The 21,172-nt window shown below is 45.2% G+C and overlaps 1 protein-coding gene across 2 annotated transcripts; it reads left to right on the forward strand.

Annotated features, from left to right (window-relative positions):
• Positions 1-240: 240 nt before the first annotated feature.
• Positions 241-20,302, forward strand: LOC139370254 (MICAL-like protein 1). Of its 2 annotated transcripts, none has more exons than XM_071109615.1 (16): positions 241-1,253; positions 6,119-6,167; positions 7,907-8,048; positions 8,507-8,607; positions 10,539-10,693; positions 10,963-11,927; positions 12,056-12,128; positions 12,323-12,753; positions 13,204-13,574; positions 13,754-13,891; positions 14,184-14,310; positions 17,309-17,399; positions 17,493-17,566; positions 17,772-17,886; positions 17,989-18,035; positions 18,170-20,302. In XM_071109615.1, exons 1-16 carry the CDS (start codon positions 1,099-1,101, stop codon positions 18,325-18,327), a joined length of 3,192 nt encoding a protein of 1,063 aa, XP_070965716.1. In that variant the 5' UTR covers positions 241-1,098; the 3' UTR covers positions 18,328-20,302. The 2 variants fall into 2 exon arrangements, with proteins under 2 accessions (XP_070965716.1, XP_070965717.1); XM_071109616.1 differs by having other exon boundaries at positions 258-1,253; positions 13,246-13,574.
• The last annotated feature ends 870 nt before the right edge of the window (positions 20,303-21,172 follow it).

The raw sequence follows: 21,172 nt of genomic DNA on the forward strand, positions 1-21,172 counted from the left end.
GTGCACTAATCTGCTCCTAATAGCACAGAAACTGGAAACATAAACAGCAATATGCAGTTAGAGTTTCACTTATACGTCTATTAAACTCCACAGAGAGGAGGAGAGACCAACAACATATTCCATAAAAGTTGTCAATTTGTGAGTTTGTGTAGCTGTCAACAACAGACTGAGTGTGTGTCCTGTAATTATAGCGGCCAAGAAAGTTGCCCAAAATATATTTAACTGCTCCCTCTAGCGAACACAGGAGTAACGTTGTTGAATTCGTTTCATTTTAACAGCAGGCAGCCGAAGCAAGGCTTGGCAGAATGGTCGGCTGTCCAGATTACAATTAATTTTCCATGATACATTTAATTAACCATCATCGCCATCCAAACACAACTGTGCGTTTGATAAATGTATCTTCTGTTTTGGCGTCAAGAAGAGAGAGAAAAAGCGCCTTGTTCTGGAGTCTGACCGGTATAACGACACAGATGGGACTGCACCATATAACAAGCAACGACGTTTCCCATTTAAAGTTTTGGATGAATGCTTCAACATAAGGATTGTAACTGAGTACACACGAATAAGGGACGTGTTTCATATTATTTTATTGACACGTTTCAGGTCAATGAATGTGTTTTTCCAAGTGAACATGGCTAGTTAGCTTCAGCTAGCTAACTCGCTAAAAGGCTAACTGCATCAATCTGAAGCAGGGTTGAGATGTTCGTCTAAATTTGGACCGAAGCTAGCTAATCCAGGTAGCTAGCTAGCCACTGACAACGTTTCTGTGACAAGCTGTCAAACCCATTGTATGTAGGATTCTTGTTATATGGTGATTATTGATTGTGCGTGTTGGGAAAACTTGCAGATCGAAACTTTGATCACATTTGCTGGCGGAGTTGTGGAAACCAATGTTTCATTGACATCGCAAAGTTAGCCTGCTCGCTACCAAACGTGACTACTATCCTCGACCAGTCAATGGAATTCCGAATGAGTCATTTCGGGTGTTGTCCTCCAAAATTCGAAAAGCAGGAGGACAGCTTCTAGAATCCTACAAAAGCTGATTTCTCATCACGCTACACGTGGGATGAGACCTATATCGAAAGGAATACAATCTGAATGTTTCCGAACATGGGGTCTTTAAAAGCACTTCAAGAATGGTGTCGGATACAATGCGAGAGTTACAACGATGTAGACATCAAGAACATGTCATCTTCTTTCCGGGATGGCTTGGCATTCTGTGCCATAATCCACCGATATAGACCGGATTTGATGTAAGTATTTAGTTAGTTTCAATAAACGTTGAAAAACGTTCTCCACTTCTTCCCAGGCCTAAACAAGATGATCTTGTCCCTCTGAAACAATAAATATTTAGAAACATAACACGCCAGCAACAAAGTGGGTTTATTTACATCAGGGCAAAATGTCAATATTGACAAGAATTCTAAAATAACAATGGAGCTCACTAACTCATCAAGAATTTAACAATTTGCTCCAAAATAGGATCACTAAGTACAATGTTGCAACGTGCTGTTACAATGTAACAACTGTTAACAACATAACTATCTGGGTGCTGAACTTCGATACAATGCATGACTGCTGATTTCACTGTAATCTAATCCTATCAGGACACTCAAGTACACTCTGTGTTCCTGGTCAAACTCTAGGCCAAATTAACTGATCTAGTTCTTGCCTAGTTAAATTTTTACAAATCTAGCCTATAACTAATAATAATATCATGGGGTGGCAAGTAAGTGCTCTCAGACAGAGCCAGACCACCTTCGGAATGATGTAGCCAAGGAACTAAGTTTGTCCTCACCTTCACAGAACTGTGGAACGGAAACCCTTTGAACTCGATCAAGATCATGTCACTTCAACATGAAACTAAATATAGGGAGGAAGTGCCCTCTAGCTTGTGTTGCTGTTTATCATTTTGGCACCAGTGTTTGTGTGCAGAAAGATATGTTTTGCTAACCTACATTGCCTTTCGCCACAACAATCAGTGTTCCACCAACAACGTTGTTGTGAGCTATTACAGCCAGCAAACCTAGGCTTGACTTGTAGTCCAGGCGTCATTGCAGAGACTGTTTCTAAGCAGCGTTAGAAAAGGGAAAACCAAGGGTAAGCCAAGTGTGCTGTACAGTATCTAATGTGGGTTGACGGGTCTGGCCCTGTCTGTAACAACACACCCCTTTTCCTGTGTGGGACTCGCACACACTGCAGTCGCAGAACAAGGGCACAGTTAGGCCACAAACTAACTGCATTAAAATGATTGCGATGATGGGCTGCAAGGAGGCGGAAGATGGTAAATAGAACTGCCTTGGCTGAGAGTAGGAGTGAGCAAACGATGATGCCTCCCATTCAATACAGTACAGATGATTCAGGTACAACCATGCACCCTGTACTGTAACTTTGCTGTGTACAGCAGATGTCACATGTTCTGTGTCCATGTCCTTCAAAGTGTGTGAAAACCAAGCTTGCATGACCTGCATGCAGGATCTCATACACGATGCACCAGTACTACCCACTGCACCTATCCTGGCTTGTGTGTGTGACAGGACATGAGATCACACAGCGTGACCTAAGCCTTCAACTACTACATACAGTAGAAAGGGAGTGAGTGAGTGCAAATTACACCAGATATGTTACAATACATCTTCCTCTATGGTTTAAAGGCTGAAGATCCAGCTCTACCTCTGTCTCCTGAGCTCAGAGCTATTTGGCCAGGCAGCCTCATCAGCCAACCAGCAGCGCTGCAGTGGCCTGGCCTCTCTGTGACTGTCTTCAGTCTGATCCAGACAGACAGGCCGTCAGGGTAATCTGCAGCAAGGGGCCTCCTCCTGCCAACCTGCATTTAGCTCTCATGCTACTCTAGCCAGCCGGTGTACAGTACTGCACAGCGATGCTACTCCAGTTCTTATCACTGACAGCGTTCAGCACGCCACTGTACTATATAAATGGCTTATCTGACAGAAACCTAGTAATGTCATTCAGGATCAGACCGGGTCCAGTTCTCTCTGACTGAAGTGGCTCTTGGTTCAGGGTTAATAAGCAAGGTGATTAAACAGAAGCTATAAGCCTGACCAAGGTTGGGTAGCTGCAACTGGTATTATTTCCTCAGTACCAACAATAAGCCTTATTCAGTAGATCCATCGATGGGTTCAGACAGATTGGCCCATATCAGTTATTATTCCGTCACTATTGACCTCAGTTTCATGTGATTTCGGTGCCACTACGGTCTCCTCGTGTCAGACGTGTTTTGTTTGATCTGTCATTCTCCCCTGCACATGACGCTAGTGGCCTCCGTATTGTCTCTCTTTTCCCCTTTTGTGTATTTCACTTCCCGTTTCCACCCTGACACAGTGTTCTCTACCTCTGTGTTTCTCAGTTGAACCTTTCTGATGGGTTTTCTCCCACACCGTGCAGCTCACCCACCCAGACGGTTCAACATGTCTCCTCTTTTCTCTTTATACTGTCCATGCAGCAACATCACCACCAAATATGCTGAGGACATTTGACTACATGCTGTGTTTTGTTGTTAACCACCAGAGCATGTAGCTTAAAGCAGACCATGTAGCTTAAAGCAGACCATGTAGCTTAAAGCAGACCATGTAGCTTAAAGCAGACCATGTAGCTTAAAGCAGACCATGTAGCTTGTTGGCAGCGACAGCAAGTCCACTCACACACAGTACAGGACTTAATCGTGAGGATGGTTGACACACCGGTGGCGATGGCAGGCCCCTCATCGAAAATCAGCTTGTGAGCAGGGCAGCAATACTTGTTGGATTAGGTTCTCAGTGCCTCATCCTTCCATGTCATGGTCTGCAGTGTTTCTCCCCCAAAATGTGCAATGCTTGCAGAAGGAGTGGGTTAAGTCGGTCTGGAACTGTTGGCAGAGAGAAAAATGTGCTGTTTTTCCAGTAAATTTCTTGCAATTCTATACATTTTTCCATGGAGCCGAGAGAACATTTTGCAGTGTGAAAATGAATTTCCTTCAATTATACACATTTTGCCATGGCTGATTCTGTGTTCTTATGCCCAAACATTCTAACAAAATCAATCAGGGCCCCATGTACCCTAACCCTGTGTGCCCCATCACTGATCCAGCCATGCCAAACATATCCCCATCTATTGTTAGTAGAATTTTTGTTTCTCCCTGACTGTTTAGCTTTTATTGATTTCTTGTTCTCAAAGATTATATTCTAAAAAAAATGTGATAGGTCAATTATTTTCTAAATTTTTGTTGTTGTGGCAACAACAATTTAGTTGCTGTTAAATAAGTACATGGGAAGCATTGCTCTGATCTGGCCTGTCAACTGTTGAAGCACTGAGGGGCACCACTCCAGAGACTCCAGTGTTACTCAAGGACGATTTGGCAGTGGCAGTTGCTGCACTTTGCACAACTTTGAGTAATAGCAGACTGGGCTGTAGCATTAGCGCTTTAGCACCCGTAGGCCTACAGCAGAGTGGCAGTGTGTGTGACGTAGCGCTAGGCTAAGTGCATTTGGGGCCATGGGAGTCAGATTAGGGGGAGAACAGAGCTCACTTTGTGCTATGGGCTGCCTCATACCAGTCTGTGGGCTTACTGTGCTCTAGGCAGTCTAATACTAGTCTATTGGCTGGCTGTGCTATAGGCAGTCTCATACCAGTCTGTGGGCTGGCTATGCTATAGGCAGTCTCATACTATTCTGTGGGCTGGCTGTGCTATAGGCAGTCTCATACTATTCTGTGGGCTGGCTGTGCTATAGGCAGTCTCATACTAGTCTGTGGGCTGGCTGTGCTATAGGCAGTCTCATACCAGTCTTTGGGCTGGCTGTGCTATAGGCAGTCTCATACCAGTCTGTGGGCTGGCTGTGCTATAGGCAGTCTCATACTATTCTGTGGGCTGGCTGTGCTATAGGCAGTCTCATACCAGTCTGTGGGCTGGCTGCGCTATAGGCAGTCTCATACTATTCTGTGGGCTGGCTGTGCTATAGGCAGTCTCATACTATTCTGTGGGCTGGCTGTGCTATAGGCAGTCTCATACTAGTCTGTGGGCTGGCTGTGCTGGTGAGGTTTCCTGTATCCAGACTGATAATCAACAGGTTGGTGTTTTTTCTATTTCCCTTCTTTAACAGAGCAGAGACTTTGCGTCCAAAAGCAACTCTCAAAAGTTCTAGGATGCGTCCCAAATCCCACCCTATTCCCTACATAGTGCACAACTTTTGATCAGGGCCCATAGAGCTCTGGTCAAAAGTAGTGCTCTACATAGTTCCATTTGAGACACAGACCCAATTTTACGGCAGGATGTTAACTGGTGGGAACATGAGGTTTAGTTCCCTGCTCCAGGCCCAGTCAACCAGCCACCTACTCATTACTGCTGTGTTGAGCCAACCTGCTGTCCTTTCATCACAGTGGGGTTCACCCATAAAACACTGTTGATGTTGATGGGTGCTGTGGCCCCATTCTCAATGAAATATAGAGGTAACTGGTTGTGTATGGCCAAACACTGTCTGTCGTTCTGTTCGGATCCTGATGTTGTTTGATGGGCCATCACTCAAGACTTTTCAGATCAAACCAACTAACCCCACCCCCCAGATAGTTAGGCCTGTCATTACTTAGATGCACTAAGCAAAAATCGCTCCGCCATTTCCTGGTTGCTAAAATTCTAATAGTTAGCCTAATTTCAGTTTGTGTGACAAAACAAACAGTCATTGCGTAGGGAATCATTGTACCATCTAAACCACTTTGAAAAATATTTTCCATAACCCAAAATATAGTATTTTCAGCTGTTTGAAGCTGGTGTACAAAACCCAAAGTAAAAGACGCAAAAACAAAACTTCAGAACGGAAGCATAGAAATAGCACTTATAGAACATATCTACCACTTCTTAGACATGCTTTCAATGGGAATCAATCTATAACTGATCTATAACTCAAATTTCTATGTGAATTTGGTCGGGTTGCCCAAAAAGTGACATATTATAGCTTTAATATGCTATATGGGTTATTTCTGGTCTGGTTAGATGCTCACCCTTTTACCTAACAATAGCAGTGTGATCTCTCATAATTTGACCGTAGTCTTGTGATTGTATCTATGATTTAGAGTAGGTTATTTGTTTAGATTTTAAATGTTGTCTTTTTCCCCCCTGTCATTCTAGAGACTTTGACTCCCTCTCCAAAGAGAATGTCTACGAGAACAACCGTCTGGTGAGTCACTAGAACACATATCACTTCTCCACACACGCAGACACACTCTAATAGCCTTGGCCTAGATGTAATGATTAGTTGTGAACCAGCTAGTGACTTCATGTTGCCGAATACTGTAATTAGCTGTGACAAGTCAGTTATGGTCGTTACTCTGGTTCCCTTCTCTGTGTCTGTGGTAGGGTATGTATTGGGTGAGTTCTGTAATGCTAGAATACAGTGTAGCCAGGTTATAGGCCTACTAGTGTCTATGAGAGGGTGAGTGTTGTTTTGGAAGGTAATAGAGATGAGTAACAGATGTCACGTGGGTGAGACAGTGGAGCAGTGTCTGCAGTTAGTTGGTCAGCTAACGATCATACATTTTCATCTGTCTCCGTCTGTCTGTCTTTCTGTGTCTCTGTCTGTCTGTAGAGAGCATAGTTGTTTATTGGTTCCTGCCGGAGCCTGACATGTGAAGGGGGGAGGGAAGGAGAGAAGGGGGGGAGCGAGAGCAAGCAAATGAGGACAGGAAAGAAAGACAGAACAGTTAACCAAAGGGAGGATATGAAAAAGAAATAGTCCTACGCTATCGGTTTGTTTGTAGCAATCATTTAAATAACAAAGCCACATATTTGTTTATCAACAACGGCAAAGGTGCCAAAATAACATTGCCCTGATGTTGAGTAGACCTTGGTTAGCCTACTTATAGCAATCCTCAAACTGAGCTTGAGTGTTGTCTACTGAATGCTACTAGTTACATTTCTTTCCAATTATCCAAGAGCTTTGTCAGGGTTGAAGCAGTTGGTGGTCGACATAACTGTTTGTTTCACTGGCAGCATGTCGGATATCTGTGAACATTTGCAGTGATTCACTGTAGCTACAGCATTAGCCTGAGTTAGCCCGAGACAGCCTAATCCTGAACCCAAACACGCAGCATGCTAAACTTAAGCTAGGTGATTAACGTCCAATCACTGTCTACACGGTAGATTTCAGTTGTTCCCCTGCGTTTGTTTACCATTGTTTCTCAGACTTATCTGACTCCTGATAATCCTTGAAGGTTTTAGTCATCATGGGACGTTGTGTTTCGAGTTAATTGCCAGAGTTGATCTTGCTGCTGGGATAGCATTCAGCTCAACTACTGTCTGCAAGCTGTCGTTGTTTTGACTGAAATTACATTTGATGAATATGTCTGTTTTTCACATGCAAAAACAGCTCCCGTTCACTGGTTTGTTTAAATGTACACCGTTTGTAACAGTTTGTTTACATGTACACAGTTTGTTTACATGTACACAGTTTTGCATCAATTGTGGCCCTGTTTACTGAACAGCTGCCAAGTGATTGTATTATCCCCAGTGTTTTGTAACCTGATCAGCTCTGCGTCCCAAATGGTACCTATTCCCTACATATTGCACTACTTTTGACCAGAGCCAAATGGACCCTGGTCAAAGTAGTGCACTATATAGAGAATAGGCTACCATTTGGGGCAGAGAACTATTAAGGCCTTCATTTCCTCAGTGGAATTTTTCATTAGGCAGATGGTTATCCAACCAACAGTATTCTGGCAGGCTTTAACATTTAATTATGACCAAATAACACAGAGGTTTTTGAAGCAGGGGGTCAAGTGTACACAGGCGCGTGCACACACACACACACACACACACAATAAAAAAACTGATGTCTGTTTTCACATTGTCTTTCTCCATTCTTTCCCTCCCTCCCTCCCTCCTTCCTTCTCTCCCTCCTTCCCTCCCTCCCTCCTCTAGGCGTTTGAGGTGGCAGAGGAGGAGCTGGGAATCCCTGCTCTGCTGGACCCAGAGGACATGGTGTCCATGAAAGTGCCTGACAGGCTGAGCATCATCACCTATGTCTCCCAGTACTACAACTTCTTCACCAACAAGTCCCATGGTGAGTAGTACAGCTCTGGGGTTGGAGGGCCCAGACACTGTGAAAGCGCCAAATCCAGGACTGTGTTGTGGAATGTTGCAGATAGAATTGTCATGAATAGAGTTTACGTGATTTCTTTTACTATTTGTCAGAAAGGCATATTTGTTCTACATATTATAGTTCTATCTGAATGTTCCACAACAATCGCTTACTGACCAGTGGTCCAGTACTCCTGGGCCTTTAGTACACAGCTGTAACCTAAACGGTTCGCTGGCTGGATGAGAAGTGGTCCTGTGTTATTAGATGCGACAGTATTACTGACAGGCCATCACTGAGTCACTACTATACGATTGCATTTGTAACTGGTCTCTCAAAAGGCCCTCTGGGTTTTATAGTGCTCTGACGCAAATGAAAATATCTACAGTTAGCCAATGCATAAACTCCATTAGAAATTGACTGATACCATCTCCCTCCTGTAGCCAACCCCCCCTGCTTGAAGAGGTCCAGTGGTACAGGCCACATTGAGCCGGCCCAGAAGAGACCGGTGGCACCTCTGGAAGACAAAGTGGTTGAGCCCGAGGTAAGGGCTACGATGGTATCGGGAATCAGATGATGCATGAATTCATGTGGTAAAGAGGTCAATGGAATGCGACCAAAACAATGGAATTGCCATGGAAACACGTAGGGGAAAGGGCCGTAGGGGAAAGGTCCTGAATCTCCTCATTGCCCCGCAGCAATATTTGCCTACATTTAGGCTATTGTTTATATGTGTTGCTAGCTTCCAACCAGAACATTAAGCTAGCTAAGACCGACAACACAATCAAACAGACTATACGGCTACAAGTAGTGAATGGCGTTACAAACAGACTATACTAAACAAGTTAAATGTCTTACCTGTCTTACCTAGCTAGCTACGTGTAGCCTACTTGAACACCGGCTCCCCACAATTCCCCGCTGTCCCACGCCGAATAGCCTGAATCCAAAGGGCTCTTCTCACAGGCTCTATTTCCCAACGTGGGAGCACTGCGAACCGTAGGTCGGGATTTCTGACCTGGTGTATGTTATTTCTGTATAACAAAACTCCATGACAAAGTTGCCTCTTTTACACTGGGGGTCAATGGGAAATAATATTTTCCTTGTTATTACGTGGATATCGACTTGTAATATGCAGATATTCTGGATTTACGGATTGCGTGTATGATGTCATTCACGCGATTCTAATTCTAAGCCTTATTAATTTAAACTAATGGCTGCGTGGACCCCAGGAAGAGTAGCTGCTGCTTTTGCAACAGCTTATGGGGATCCTAATAAAATACCAAAAATACTACATTGATTTAACTTTTATTGTACATGCATGATAACTATAACGAATTCATTGTATTTGTTTAACATAACAGGGAAACTATTTGTGCTGGTATTTTGGCACGGACAAGACCCGGAAAATCACTGAAAACGTGTTCTATAAAACATTGACTGTCACAGTATCAGGTGTCAATGCTAACGTGTCAGATGCATGAATGGATTGTTGTCTGTCTATGGCATCTATTGGTGTGACCGTATGGTAGAGGTTGGGTACTCGTTGGTGTGTGAGTGTTTCGATAGAAGTCACGTTGTCCGTTACATCAAAGAGGTACGGGATTGAGTAATTCTATTGACTAAATACATTTTAGTCTAAACTTGTAGGATAGGCCATCTCAAAAATATGTCCTATAAGAGAGTATTCATGTGGACTATATCCTATAAGTTTAGCCTCCATTGTTTTTCTTTTAAAGATAGCCTTTGTATCCTGTCTCTCCCCTTCTTCCGCATGCCCTTTCTTCAACTTCCTCCCACCATCCCCCCATACCGGCCTCCTCCCTTCTTCCCCCTCTTTAGACAGAAATCCACTCCTCCTCTCCCTCCTCTTCCTCCTCTTCTTCTTCCTGGCCTCTGAACTCCTCCCCTCTCTCTGGTCCTGAGCCTAGACAGTAGGATGGGTGGGGGGCTAGGGGGATCAAAACCGTTAGGTCAGTCATTTTGAACTTTAACCTCTGTACATAGTTAGTGTCTATTTAACACTTGTTTTATACTACTAACGTTGTGTGCCAAGTTTGAACACTTGCTGCTAAACCCTGTGACTTTTAACTCCAGCTAAAAACACCTGCTAGAGTTTCTTACATCACTAGTACTAGTGTTCTACTAGACTTTCCTTGCTAATTAGCGGCTGGTTTGGAACTTTACGACTTTTCCACTTAATACATATCACTTTTTAATATCAAGACAAAGTTTTTCAGCGATTATAAAATACATGTAGCTAGTTAAGGCAATGACTCTAAGCCGAGGAGGCGATGGAAATATAACAGACTGGTTGTAGCTAGATAAGCAGAATGAATCCTCCACATCCTCGATCCTGACTCCATGTTTGATCTCCCCCCACCTCCCTCCCCCCTATCCTCTCCATCTCCCCCATCCCACACCCCCTCCACCTGCGACCCTCACCCCCTGGCCACCTGCCTGCCACGCCCGTGCTAGCTGAGCCTACCTGTTCCGATGGGTACGGACGGAGAGGTACAGGCGGGGGTGAAGCGTAGCACCCTCAGCAGCAGCTGCGCCGCCTGCCAGAGGCACGTCCACTTGGTGCAGAGGTTCCTGGTCGACGGCAAGCTCTACCACCGCAACTGTTTCAGGTGAACATCCGTTCAGTTACTGCATATCTGGTCTGCACAGCTACTACAACATACTGCTGAGTCTCTTTACTGTATAATTATGATTAAACATTGCTATTCCAGTGACTCAAAACAGACCGTTTATATCCTCTGTTGACATGTATTTCCAGAGTTTAGAGAGATTCAACTTATTTTTTACAAGTGTTTAAACAATGTGCTTACCACAGGGTTTGTCAGAGCCTATGTCAGACTATAGTCTGAATGTTGCCTCCTGCTCTCCTCTCTCTCAGGTGTAGGGAGTGTAGCAGCACTCTGCTGCCTGGGTCCTACAAGCTAGGAAACGAGGTCGGCTCCCTAGTCTGCACGCATCACTTTGCCAGGTCTGCCTTAGCCAATCAGAACGGCCGACCGGACCTAAGCAAGCGACCGACAATGGTTCCGTCCGTCAGGATTGGTCGACCCATGCTGCCTCAAACTTCTCCTCCTTCTGGGAGGGACCAGGCGGCAAAGACTCCGGCTCAAGAGACTCCGCCAGCAAAAGAGACTCCGCCCCAAGAGACGCCAGCAAAAGAGACTCCGCCCCAAGAGACGCCACAAAAAGAGACGCCCCCACAAAATGAGATGCCACCAAAAGACACTCCGCCACAAAATGAGACGCCACCAAAAGACACTCCGCCACAAGAAGAGACTCCACAAAAAGAGACTCCGCCCCAAGAGACGCCACAAAATGAGACTCCACCAAAAGAGACTCCGCCCCAAGAGACGTCACAAAATGAGACTCCACCAAAAGAAACTCCGCCCCAAGAGACACCACAAAATGAGACTCCACCAAAAGAGACTCCGCCCCAAGAGACTCCACCAAAAGAGACTCCTCCCCAAGAGGGCGTCACCAATGAGGATTACACCCCCACACCAACCAATGACTCTGACTCTACACCATATCCTATCTCAACGACAAAAACAGACTCTTTGAAAACAGAGAACGAGAGGGAAGACGGTGCAGGAGAAAGAGAGGTCAAACCTCCACCCTCCATTCCTCCCAACCCTTTCGATGACATCGAGGAGGAGGGGGAGGAGACTCCGAAAACAGCCAAAGACACAGCCAATGGGGTTATCCCTTCTACACCTGTCAGTCATCTAGGACTAGGGGACAGTAAGCCAGTCCCCATCCCTCGCCGCTTGTCACAGCCCTCCCCTCCACCTCGTCCCGCCCCCAGGGTCCGCCCACCCCGCGTTGACAACCTTGCGGTCAATGGTAAGTGGTCGATTAAGGTGATTGACAGCTGAAATAAGTTAGTGCTATTTGCTACTGTAGATCCTCAAATGAACTGTGAACTCCATCCTAATATAAAATATATGAAACCTCTTGATTTTGACTCTCAGGTGATCGTGGTGAACACAGGAGATGTCTTCCTCCAGCTCCCAGACCTCGAGAAAGATCACACTCCCCTGCAAGGTTCAGTATACTGACTAACCTATCTTTACTAGTCGACAGTGATTGGCCTACTTCATCTGTTTCTCTCCCAGTCTCTGTCCAGCAGTATTTGTGTGTTAATGCATGTTGATGTTTTCATGCACTCATCTGTCTTTGTTGTTTTGTCTCCCCCCTCCCTTTCTGTTTCTGCCTCCCCCACTCATCCTGTCTCTCAGCTCCAGTCTCTCCATCGATGCCCCCAAACCCCCTAACCCGCCCTGGCTGGCCCTCGTCCAATCCCAAGAACCCAAGAAGAAACCAGCACCTCCCCCTCCCCCTCCCCCTGGAGTAGCCACACCCCCACACACTGGTTTGTTATCTTCTCTAAAAGGGGAGGGCTCCAGACCACCCACGCCCCCTGCACCCGCCAACCCCTTCGATGAGGAAGTAGAGGAAGAGGAGGTGGGGTCAGGGGAGGGTTCAGTAGGAAGTTTGGTTTCTCCCACTGTGGTGGTGAGTCATCCGTGGTACAGCATCTCCCAGGCTGACCCAGACACGCCCCCCATTGGGGGTATTTCCTCCCGCTCTGCAAGCCCCAATGACTTCAGGTGCAAGAAACGCCCGGCGCCCCCAAAGCCTGTTCCAAAGGCCCCCGGCTCTAACTCAGGTCAGTGGGCCTTGATGGCAACAGGATATGATAGAGGTTGGTTAGAGAAGTGGTTCCCAGACCGGGGGACCTAGGACCTACCCACAGGGGTACTTGAGAAGACTTATCAGACCATAGACTGCCTGGTAAAATGTACTTCAGGGGTCCTCTGGGCAGAGCAAAATTCAGTTGGTACAGTAACCAAAAAAGGTTGGGAACCACTGGGTTAGAGCATTGGTCGAGTTGTAGCCACTTTACCTCAAATCATGTCGATTATGTGTCTTGTATGTCCTGCACAGCGCTGTGGTTTTGTTGTTGTCATTTTGAAAGTTACCATTCGATGTGTACACATGGATGTTCACAATGTTTTTCTTTCCATCCTCCTCCCATCCAACTCTACTTTGTTTTCCATTTCAACTTCTGCTCCTTTTTTCTGTTCTCTGATATCACTTCATCCCTCTCTTTCTTCAGCCCTTCCTCACTCCCAGCCCTCCTCTTCCTCTCCCTCTCCAGCTATTAGCATAGAGAGCCTATCCTCTGCCTCCGACCATAGCTCCTCCCACCCAGCTTCCCTAGGGGGCGGGGCCACGGGCGATCAGGACAACCCTTTCACCAAGAGCGTATCAGAGCCCTCCATCTGTGGGCCCTGTGGTGGCTCCACCCCCTCCACCTCAGCCAATCGCCTCTCTCCGAGCCCCTCCCCTCCTCCCCAGCCAGCCAATCCTAGTTCGGCTCCGGCCACTCCGCAGAGCAATCGGAGCGCCAGGCCCCCGCCGCCAAGACCTCCAACGACACCCAGCCCCCTGGCAGCATCAAGTGCTATCCCAGTTCCACCCCCCAAGGTAAGGGATTCTGGACTTTTCATTTTTTTCACCATGTAAAAATACATGAACTGCACTTCCAAGAACCTTTTAATGATACAAGATATTCAATGTAATGAGCTTTATACCTAACTAACAGATACTATGATCATTATTTAATACCTTGACATTCATCTCTGTCTTCTTCTCTCTACTTCCAGCGGACTTGTAAGGAAAACCCTTTCAACAGGAAAGCCTCTCCCTCCCCCGTTTCCTCCCCTAAAACCAGACCCCCTAGAGGCCCTCGCCCCGCCCGGCCCCCCGCCCCTGGACACGGCTTCCCCCTCATCAAACGCAAGGTGAGATTGTGAGGACACCACAGTCCGCTAAAGTTTGTAATTCAATGAGTCACTCGAGGATTCAGCATCAGACAGTCTTTTTTTTTTTATGGAATGCGGTGACAAGCCAGCAACAGTCTACTATTACTGCTATTACCATAGGCAACGGTATTGGTTATAGTTTGACTAGTGGCACTAATGTTTTCAAAGGAACAACTCAATCTGGATGTAAATAATGTGAACTGTACCATATTGTATTTTTTTTTTAAGATTGCAGTGCTAGTGTGTTTTGTGATGTGTGTGTGTTGTCCAGGTGCAGTCAGACCAGTACATCCCAGCTGAGGACATCCATGGAGAGATGGGAGAGCTGGAGAAACAGCTGGATGAGCTGGAGCAGAGAGGAGTGGCTTTGGAGAGAAAACTACGCGATAACCCCAATGGTAAAACTATCATATACACCTCTCAAGACTAGTCTTATGATATAGGGAGGTTGTGTGGTCCCAAATTAATCCTACCCCTGGACTAAGAAGCATGTTCAGTTGAGAGTCTCTATAAAAAAAATGTTTGGTCCAAGTCAAATGTTATTGGTCACGTTGTTTAGCAGATGTTATTGCGGGTGTAGCGAAATGCTTGTTGAAACTTCTGAGGCTGCATTCTCAGTTTAATAGTTTAATCTTTAGTTCAATAGTAAAGTGTTTAATACTAGGTTAAATAGTCAGTAGTTTAATAGTCTAATAGTCAGGTCAATAGTCTTAATAGTCAGGTCAATAGTCTAATAGTCAGGTCAATAGTCTAATAGTCAGGTCAATAGTCTAATAGTCAGGTCAATAGTCTAATAGTCAGGTCAATAGTCTAATAGTCAGGTCAATAGTCTAATAGTCAGGTCAATAGTCTAATAGTCAGGTCAATAGTCTAATAGTCAGGTCAATAGTCTAATAGTCAGGTCAATAGTCTAATAGTCAGGTCAATAGTCTAATAGTCAGGTCAATAGTCAGGTCAATGGTCTAATAGTCAGGTCAATAGTCTTAATAGTCAGGTCAATAGTCTTAATAGTCAGGTCAATAGTCTTAATAGTCAGGTCAATAGTCTTAATAGTCAGGTTAATAGTCTAATAGTCAGGTCAATAGTCTAATAGTCAGGTCAATAGTCTAATAGTCAGGTTAATAGTCAGGTCAATAGTCTAATAGTCAGGTCAATAGTCTAATAGTCAGGTCAATAGTCTAATAGTCAGGTCAATAGTCTTAATAGTCAGGTCAATAGTCTTAATAGTCAGGTCAATAGTCTTAATAGTCAGGTTAATAGTCTAATAGTCAGGTCAATAGTCTAATAGTCAGGTTAATAGTCAGGTCAATAGTCTAATAGTCAGGTCAATAGTCTAATAGTCAGGTCAATAGTATTAATAGTTTCATCTTCAGTCTAATAGTCAGGTCAATAGTCTAATAGCCAGGTCAATAGTCTAATAGTCAGGTCAATAGTCTAATAGCCAGGCCAATAGTCTTAATAGTCAGGTCAACAGTCTAATAGTCAGGTCAATAGTAAATAGTTTCATCTTTAGATCAATAGTCAGGTCAATAGTCTAATAGTCAGGTCAATAGTCTAATAGTCAGGTCAATAGTCTAATAGCCAGGTCAATAGTCTAATAGTCAGGTCAACAGTCTAATAGTCAGGTCAATAGTAAATAGTTTCATCTTTAGATCAATAGTCAGGTCAATAGTCTAATAGTCAGGTCAATAGTCTAATAGTCAGGTCAATAGTCTAATAGTCAGGTCAATAGTCTAATAGTCAGGTCAATAGTAAATAGTTTCATCTTTAGATCAATAGTCAGGTCAATAGTCTAATAGTCAGGTCAATAGTCTAATAGTCAGGTCAATAGTCTAATAGTCAGGTCAACAGTCTAATAGTCAGGTCAATAGTAAATAGTTTCATCTTTAGATCAATAGTCAGGTCAATAGTACCTGGACACGGCTTCCCCCTCATCAAACGCAAGGTGAGATTGTGAGGACACCACAGTCCGCTAAAGTTTGTAATTCAATGAGTCACTCGAGGATTCAGCATCAGACAGAGTCTTTTTTTTTTTTATGGAATGTGGTGACAAGCCAGCAACAGTCTACTATTACTGCTATTACCATAGGCAACGGTATTGGTTATAGTTTGACTAGTGGCACTAATGTTTTCAAAGGAACAACTCAATCTGGATGTAAATAATGTGAACTGTACCATATTGTCTAATAGTCTAATAGTCAGGTCAACAGTCTAATAGTCAGGTCAATAGTAAATAGTTTCATCTTTAGATCAATAGTCAGGTCAATAGTCTAATAGTCAGGTCAATAGTCTAATAGTCAGGTCAATAGTCTAATAGTCAGGTCAACAGTCTAATAGTCAGGTCAATAGTAAATAGTTTCATCTTTAGATCAATAGTCAGGTCAATAGTCTAATAGTCAGGTCAATAGTCTAATAGTCAGGTCAATAGTCTAATAGTCAGGTCAATAGTAAATAGTTTCATCTTTAGATCAATAGTCAGGTCAATAGTCTAATAGTCAGGTCAATAGTCTAATAGTCAGGTCAATAGTCTAATAGTCAGGTCAATAGTAAATAGTTTCATCTTTAGATCAATAGTCAGGTCAATAGTCTAATAGTCAGGTCAATAGTCTAATAGTCAGGTCAATAGTCTAATAGTCAGGTCAATAGTAAATAGTTTCATCTTTAGATCAATAGTCAGGTCAATAGTCTAATAGTCAGGTCAATAGTCTAATAGTCAGGTCAACAGTCTAATAGTCAGGTCAATAGTAAATAGTTTCATCTTTAGATCAATAGTCAGGTCAATAGTCTAATAGTCAGGTCAATAGTCTAATAGTCAGGTCAATAGTAAATAGTTTAATCTTTAGATCAATAGTCAGGTCAATAGTCTAATAGTCAGGTCAATAGTCTAATAGTCAGGTCAATAGTCTAATAGTCAGGTCAATAGTCTAATAGTCAGGTCAACAGTCTAATAGTCAGGTCAACAGTCTAATAGTCAGGTCAATAGTCTAATAGTCAGGTCAATAGTCTAATAGTCAGGTCAACAGTCTAATAGTCAGGTCAATAGTAAATAGTTTCATCTTTAGATCAATAGTCAGGTCAATAGTAAATAGTTTCATCTTTAGATCAATAGTCAGGTCAATAGTCTAATAGTCAGCTCAATAGTTTAATCTTCAGTTCAATAGTTAAATAGTAGTTAAATAGTTCAAATAGTTCAATTAACTTCCTTGTTCAGGGACAGAACAACAGATTTTTACCTTGTCAGCTCGGGGATTCGATCTTGCAAGTCCAACGCCACTAGGCTACCTGCCTCCCCAAAAGTCTACTATTCAGTTCAATAGTCAGATCAATAGTTTAATAGTCAGGTCAATAGTCCATATTTGTATCTATAGTATAATATTATCCATATTCCTGTTCTAGATGAGGAGGAGGAGACTTTGCTGGTGGACTGGTTCACTCTGATTCATGAGAAACACCTGCTGGTGCGCCGCGAGGCTGAGCTGGTCTACACGTACGTACCAGAGCCTCACCAGAGCCCGTGCTCATTGGCCCATTTAGCAGCTGTCTCTTTAAGATTCTCACACGATTTATTTCCTCTTGACAGGGCCAAGCAGCAGAACCTGGAAGAGAGGCAGGCTGATGTAGAGTATGAGCTGAGATGTCTTCTTAACAAGCCAGGTGTGTGATCTCACTTCCTGTTTGTGAATGGCATCATAGAGCACAAGGCCCTTGCAGCTACCTGGGATGGGAGGCTTGTTAACTGAAGTCCTGATTCCATTGTTGGACTGAATTCACTGAAATGGAACGGGGTCCAGAAAATAATCCACGTTTTAAATCACTGCGTTACTCTTCATCCTCCCCTCTTAATCCCTCCATCTTGTAGAGAAAGACTGGAATGAGGAGGACAAGGGCAGGGAGCAGGAGCTGATGACAGAGCTGGTCACCGTCATCGAACAGCGGAACCAAATCATCAACAACATGGATCAGGACAGGCAGAGGTAATCAATCACCTATCATCTCCTGTCTGAGCTCATCTAGAGCAGGATGGGCTAGTAGATGTCTGTTTTTCTTTTGGTGATCTTACTGTGCTTCTCCAACAGGGAAGAGGAAGAGGATAAGCTGGTGGCGACCATGTTGAAGAGAAAGGGTAAGACGAGACAAAAGCTTCATGTTTTGTTAGAACTCTCCCTTTCATCTTTCTTTCCGCTCGAAGTATTCACGCTTCTCGTCCATGTCTCCGTCTTCCCTCTCTCTTCTTTCTCCATCTCGCCCTTCCTCCAGACTTCCAGAAGGAGCCAGCAGCAGAGGGCGAGCAGCAGCAGAAGAAGAAGAAGAAGAAGGAGAAGTTTAAACCCATGAAGGTTCTGAAGAGGTTGAGTGTGAACCAAGGAAAAGGTGGCAGCCCACGCAAGGAGATGGCAGAGAAGGACAAGAGCTGAACAAGGTATGGAAGGAGGGAGGTGGAGGATGGATGGAAGAAAAGGAAGAGGGATACCATCCTTTACAGGGGGACATATCAGATGGAAAGAGCAAGGAAACGGCAGATGAAAACAAAACACGGTGAGAAGGAAAAACAGCCCAGGATTCTCACAGCTATGTTAGACTATAATGTGTGCAACCTGTAATTTGCTCCTCCTTCCTCTTGCTATAGCATATCCTTCTAATCGCTCCTCCCTCTTCTTACTGTAGCATATCCTTCTAATCGCTCCTCCTTCCTCTTACTGTAGCATATCCTTCTAATCGCTCCTCCTTCCTCTTGCTGTAGCATATCCTTCTAATCGCTCCTCCCTCCTCTTACTGTAGCATATCCTTCTAATCGCTCCTCCCTACCAGAGTATGTGAGCAGAGTTAAGCGGTTGGAAATCCGGCTCGTGCTGGCGATCCACCTCTTTTCAACTGCTCCGCAAAAAAAAAAAATCTGCGCTCACAGGGAAAAAAATGGCCGCTCCAAATTCGCCCCATTCATTAAAATCACAATTTAACCAACACCCATCTATTTTTGTGACTACCTTGACTTACCATTTGGTATTCAAGTAATGAAACCAAACCATATGATTTGAATTAAAAGTATTTGAATTAACAAATACGTTGGAATATGCCAAGCCTATTTCTTTTAGCATGTGCATATGGTACACCATCATGCTTTCGGGATGCGTGTCTTTTCAGATTACACAATTTGATTATTTAGTTGTGGACGCTAGATCGCCGCAATCCCTCTCTTGCTCTTGGTCCACATCTTGTAAGTCATCTTGATTCACCGCTCACATACTCTGCTCCCTACTGTAGCTCCTCGTTCCACTCCGCTCACATACACTGCTCCCTACTGTAGCTCCTCGTTCCACTCCGCTCACATACACTGCTCCCTACTGTAGCTCCTCGTTCCACTCCGCTCACATACTCTGCTCCCTACTGTAGCTCCTCGCTCCACTCCGCTCACATACTCTGCTCCCTACTGTAGCTCCTCGCTCCACTCCGCTCACATACTCTGCTCCCTACGGTAGCTCCTCGTTCCACTCCACTCACATACTCTGCTCCCTACTGTAGCTCCTCGCTCCACTCCGCTCACATACTCTGCTCCCTACTGTAGCTCCTCGTTCCACTCCGCTCACATACTCTGCTCCCTACTGTAGCTCCTCGCTCCACTCCGCTCACATACTCTGCTCCCTACTGTAGCTCCTCGTTCCACTCCGCTCACATACTCTGCTCCCTACTGTAGCTCCTCGCTCCACTCCGCTCACATACTCTGCTCCCTACCGTAGCTCCTCGCTCCACTCCGCTCACATACTCTGCTCCCTACCGTAGCTCCTCGCTCCACTCCGCTCACATACTCTGCTCCCTACTGTAGCTCCTCGTTCCACTCCGCTCACATACTCTGCTCCCTACTGTAGCTCCTCGTTCCACTCCGCTCACATACTCTGCTCCCTACTGTAGCTCCTCGTTCCACTCCGCTCACATACTCTGCTCCCTACTGTAGCTCCTCGCTCCACTCCGCTCACATACTCTGCTCCCTACTGTAGCTCCTCGTTCCACTCCGCTCACATACTCTGCTCCCTACTGTAGCTCCTCGCTCCACTCCGCTCACATACTCTGCTCCCTACCGTAGCTCCTCGCTCCACTCCGCTCACATACTCTGCTCCCTACCGTAGCTCCTCGCTCCACTCCGCTCACATACTCTGCTTCCTACTGTAGCTCCTCGCTCCACTCCGCTCACATACTCTGCTCCCTACCGTAGCTCCTCGCTCCACTCCGCTCACATACTCTGCTCCCTACTGTAGCTCCTCGCTCCACTCCGCTCACATACTCTGCTTCCTACCGTAGCTCCTCGCTCCACTCCGCTCACATACTCTGCTCCCTACCGTAGCTCCTCGCTCCACTCCGCTCACATACTCTGCTTCCTACCGTAGCTCCTCGCTCCACTCCGCTCACATACTCTGCTCCCTACTGTAGCTCCTTGTTCCACTCCGCTCACATACTCTGCTCCCTACTGTAGCTCCTCGCTCCACTCCGCTCACATACTCTGCTCCCTACCGTAGCTCCTCGCTCCACTCCGCTCACATACTCTGCTCCCTACCGTAACTCCTCGCTCCACTCCGCTCACATACTCTGCTTCCTACTGTAGCTCCTCGCTCCACTCCGCTCACATACTCTGCTCCCTACCGTAGCTCCTCGCTCCACTCCGCTCACATACTCTGCTCCCTACTGTAGCTCCTCGCTCCACTCCGCTCACATACTCTGCTTCCTACCGTAGCTCCTCGCTCCACTCCGCTCACATACTCTGCTCCCTACCGTAGCTCCTCGCTCCACTCCGCTCACATACTCTGCTTCCTACCGTAGCTCCTCGCTCCACTCCGCTCACATACTCTGCTCCCTACTGTAGCTCCTCGCTCCACTCCGCTCACATACTCTGCTTCCTACCGTAGCTCCTCGCTCCACTCCGCTCACATACTCTGCTCCCTACTGTAGCTCCCATGATGCTCTTTCAAATACAGCCACTCCAATGCGTTCTGTACTGTGTATATATTTGAAGTTGCCTTTGTGTGAAGAGAAAGTTAAGAGAACTCAACTGCTTTAAGACTAAAACCTGAGGTATATTTTCTGTAGATTTGCAGTTCAGCGCAATATGTGGTTTCTTCTGTCCCTTTTCATTATTACTTTGCACATTGTGACTAAGGCCTTTTTTAAATAGGCTTTTAACAAAGATATAAATACTATGACTGCAGGTTTCTTACCATTCATCAGTCTCTTATTATGGTAGAAACCAAGGAAGAACATTCATCTCCTTCT

This window comes from Oncorhynchus clarkii, chromosome 17, assembly GCF_045791955.1.
Source record: "Oncorhynchus clarkii lewisi isolate Uvic-CL-2024 chromosome 17, UVic_Ocla_1.0, whole genome shotgun sequence".
Taxonomy (NCBI): domain Eukaryota; kingdom Metazoa; phylum Chordata; class Actinopteri; order Salmoniformes; family Salmonidae; genus Oncorhynchus; species Oncorhynchus clarkii.

What these genes read in the sequence shown, in the direction of transcription:
- LOC139370254 (XM_071109615.1), top strand. Translation starts at nt 1,099, where the DNA reads ATGTTTCCGAACATGGGGTCTTTAAAAGCACTTCAAGAATGGTGTCGG. An exon ending in CGATATAGACCGGATTTGAT is followed by an intron (nt 1,254 to 6,118) that starts GTAAGTATTTAG and finishes CTGTCATTCTAG; the next exon opens with AGACTTTGACTCCCTCTCCA. An exon ending in AGATCACACTCCCCTGCAAG is followed by an intron (nt 12,129 to 12,322) that starts GTTCAGTATACT and finishes CCTGTCTCTCAG; the next exon opens with CTCCAGTCTCTCCATCGATG.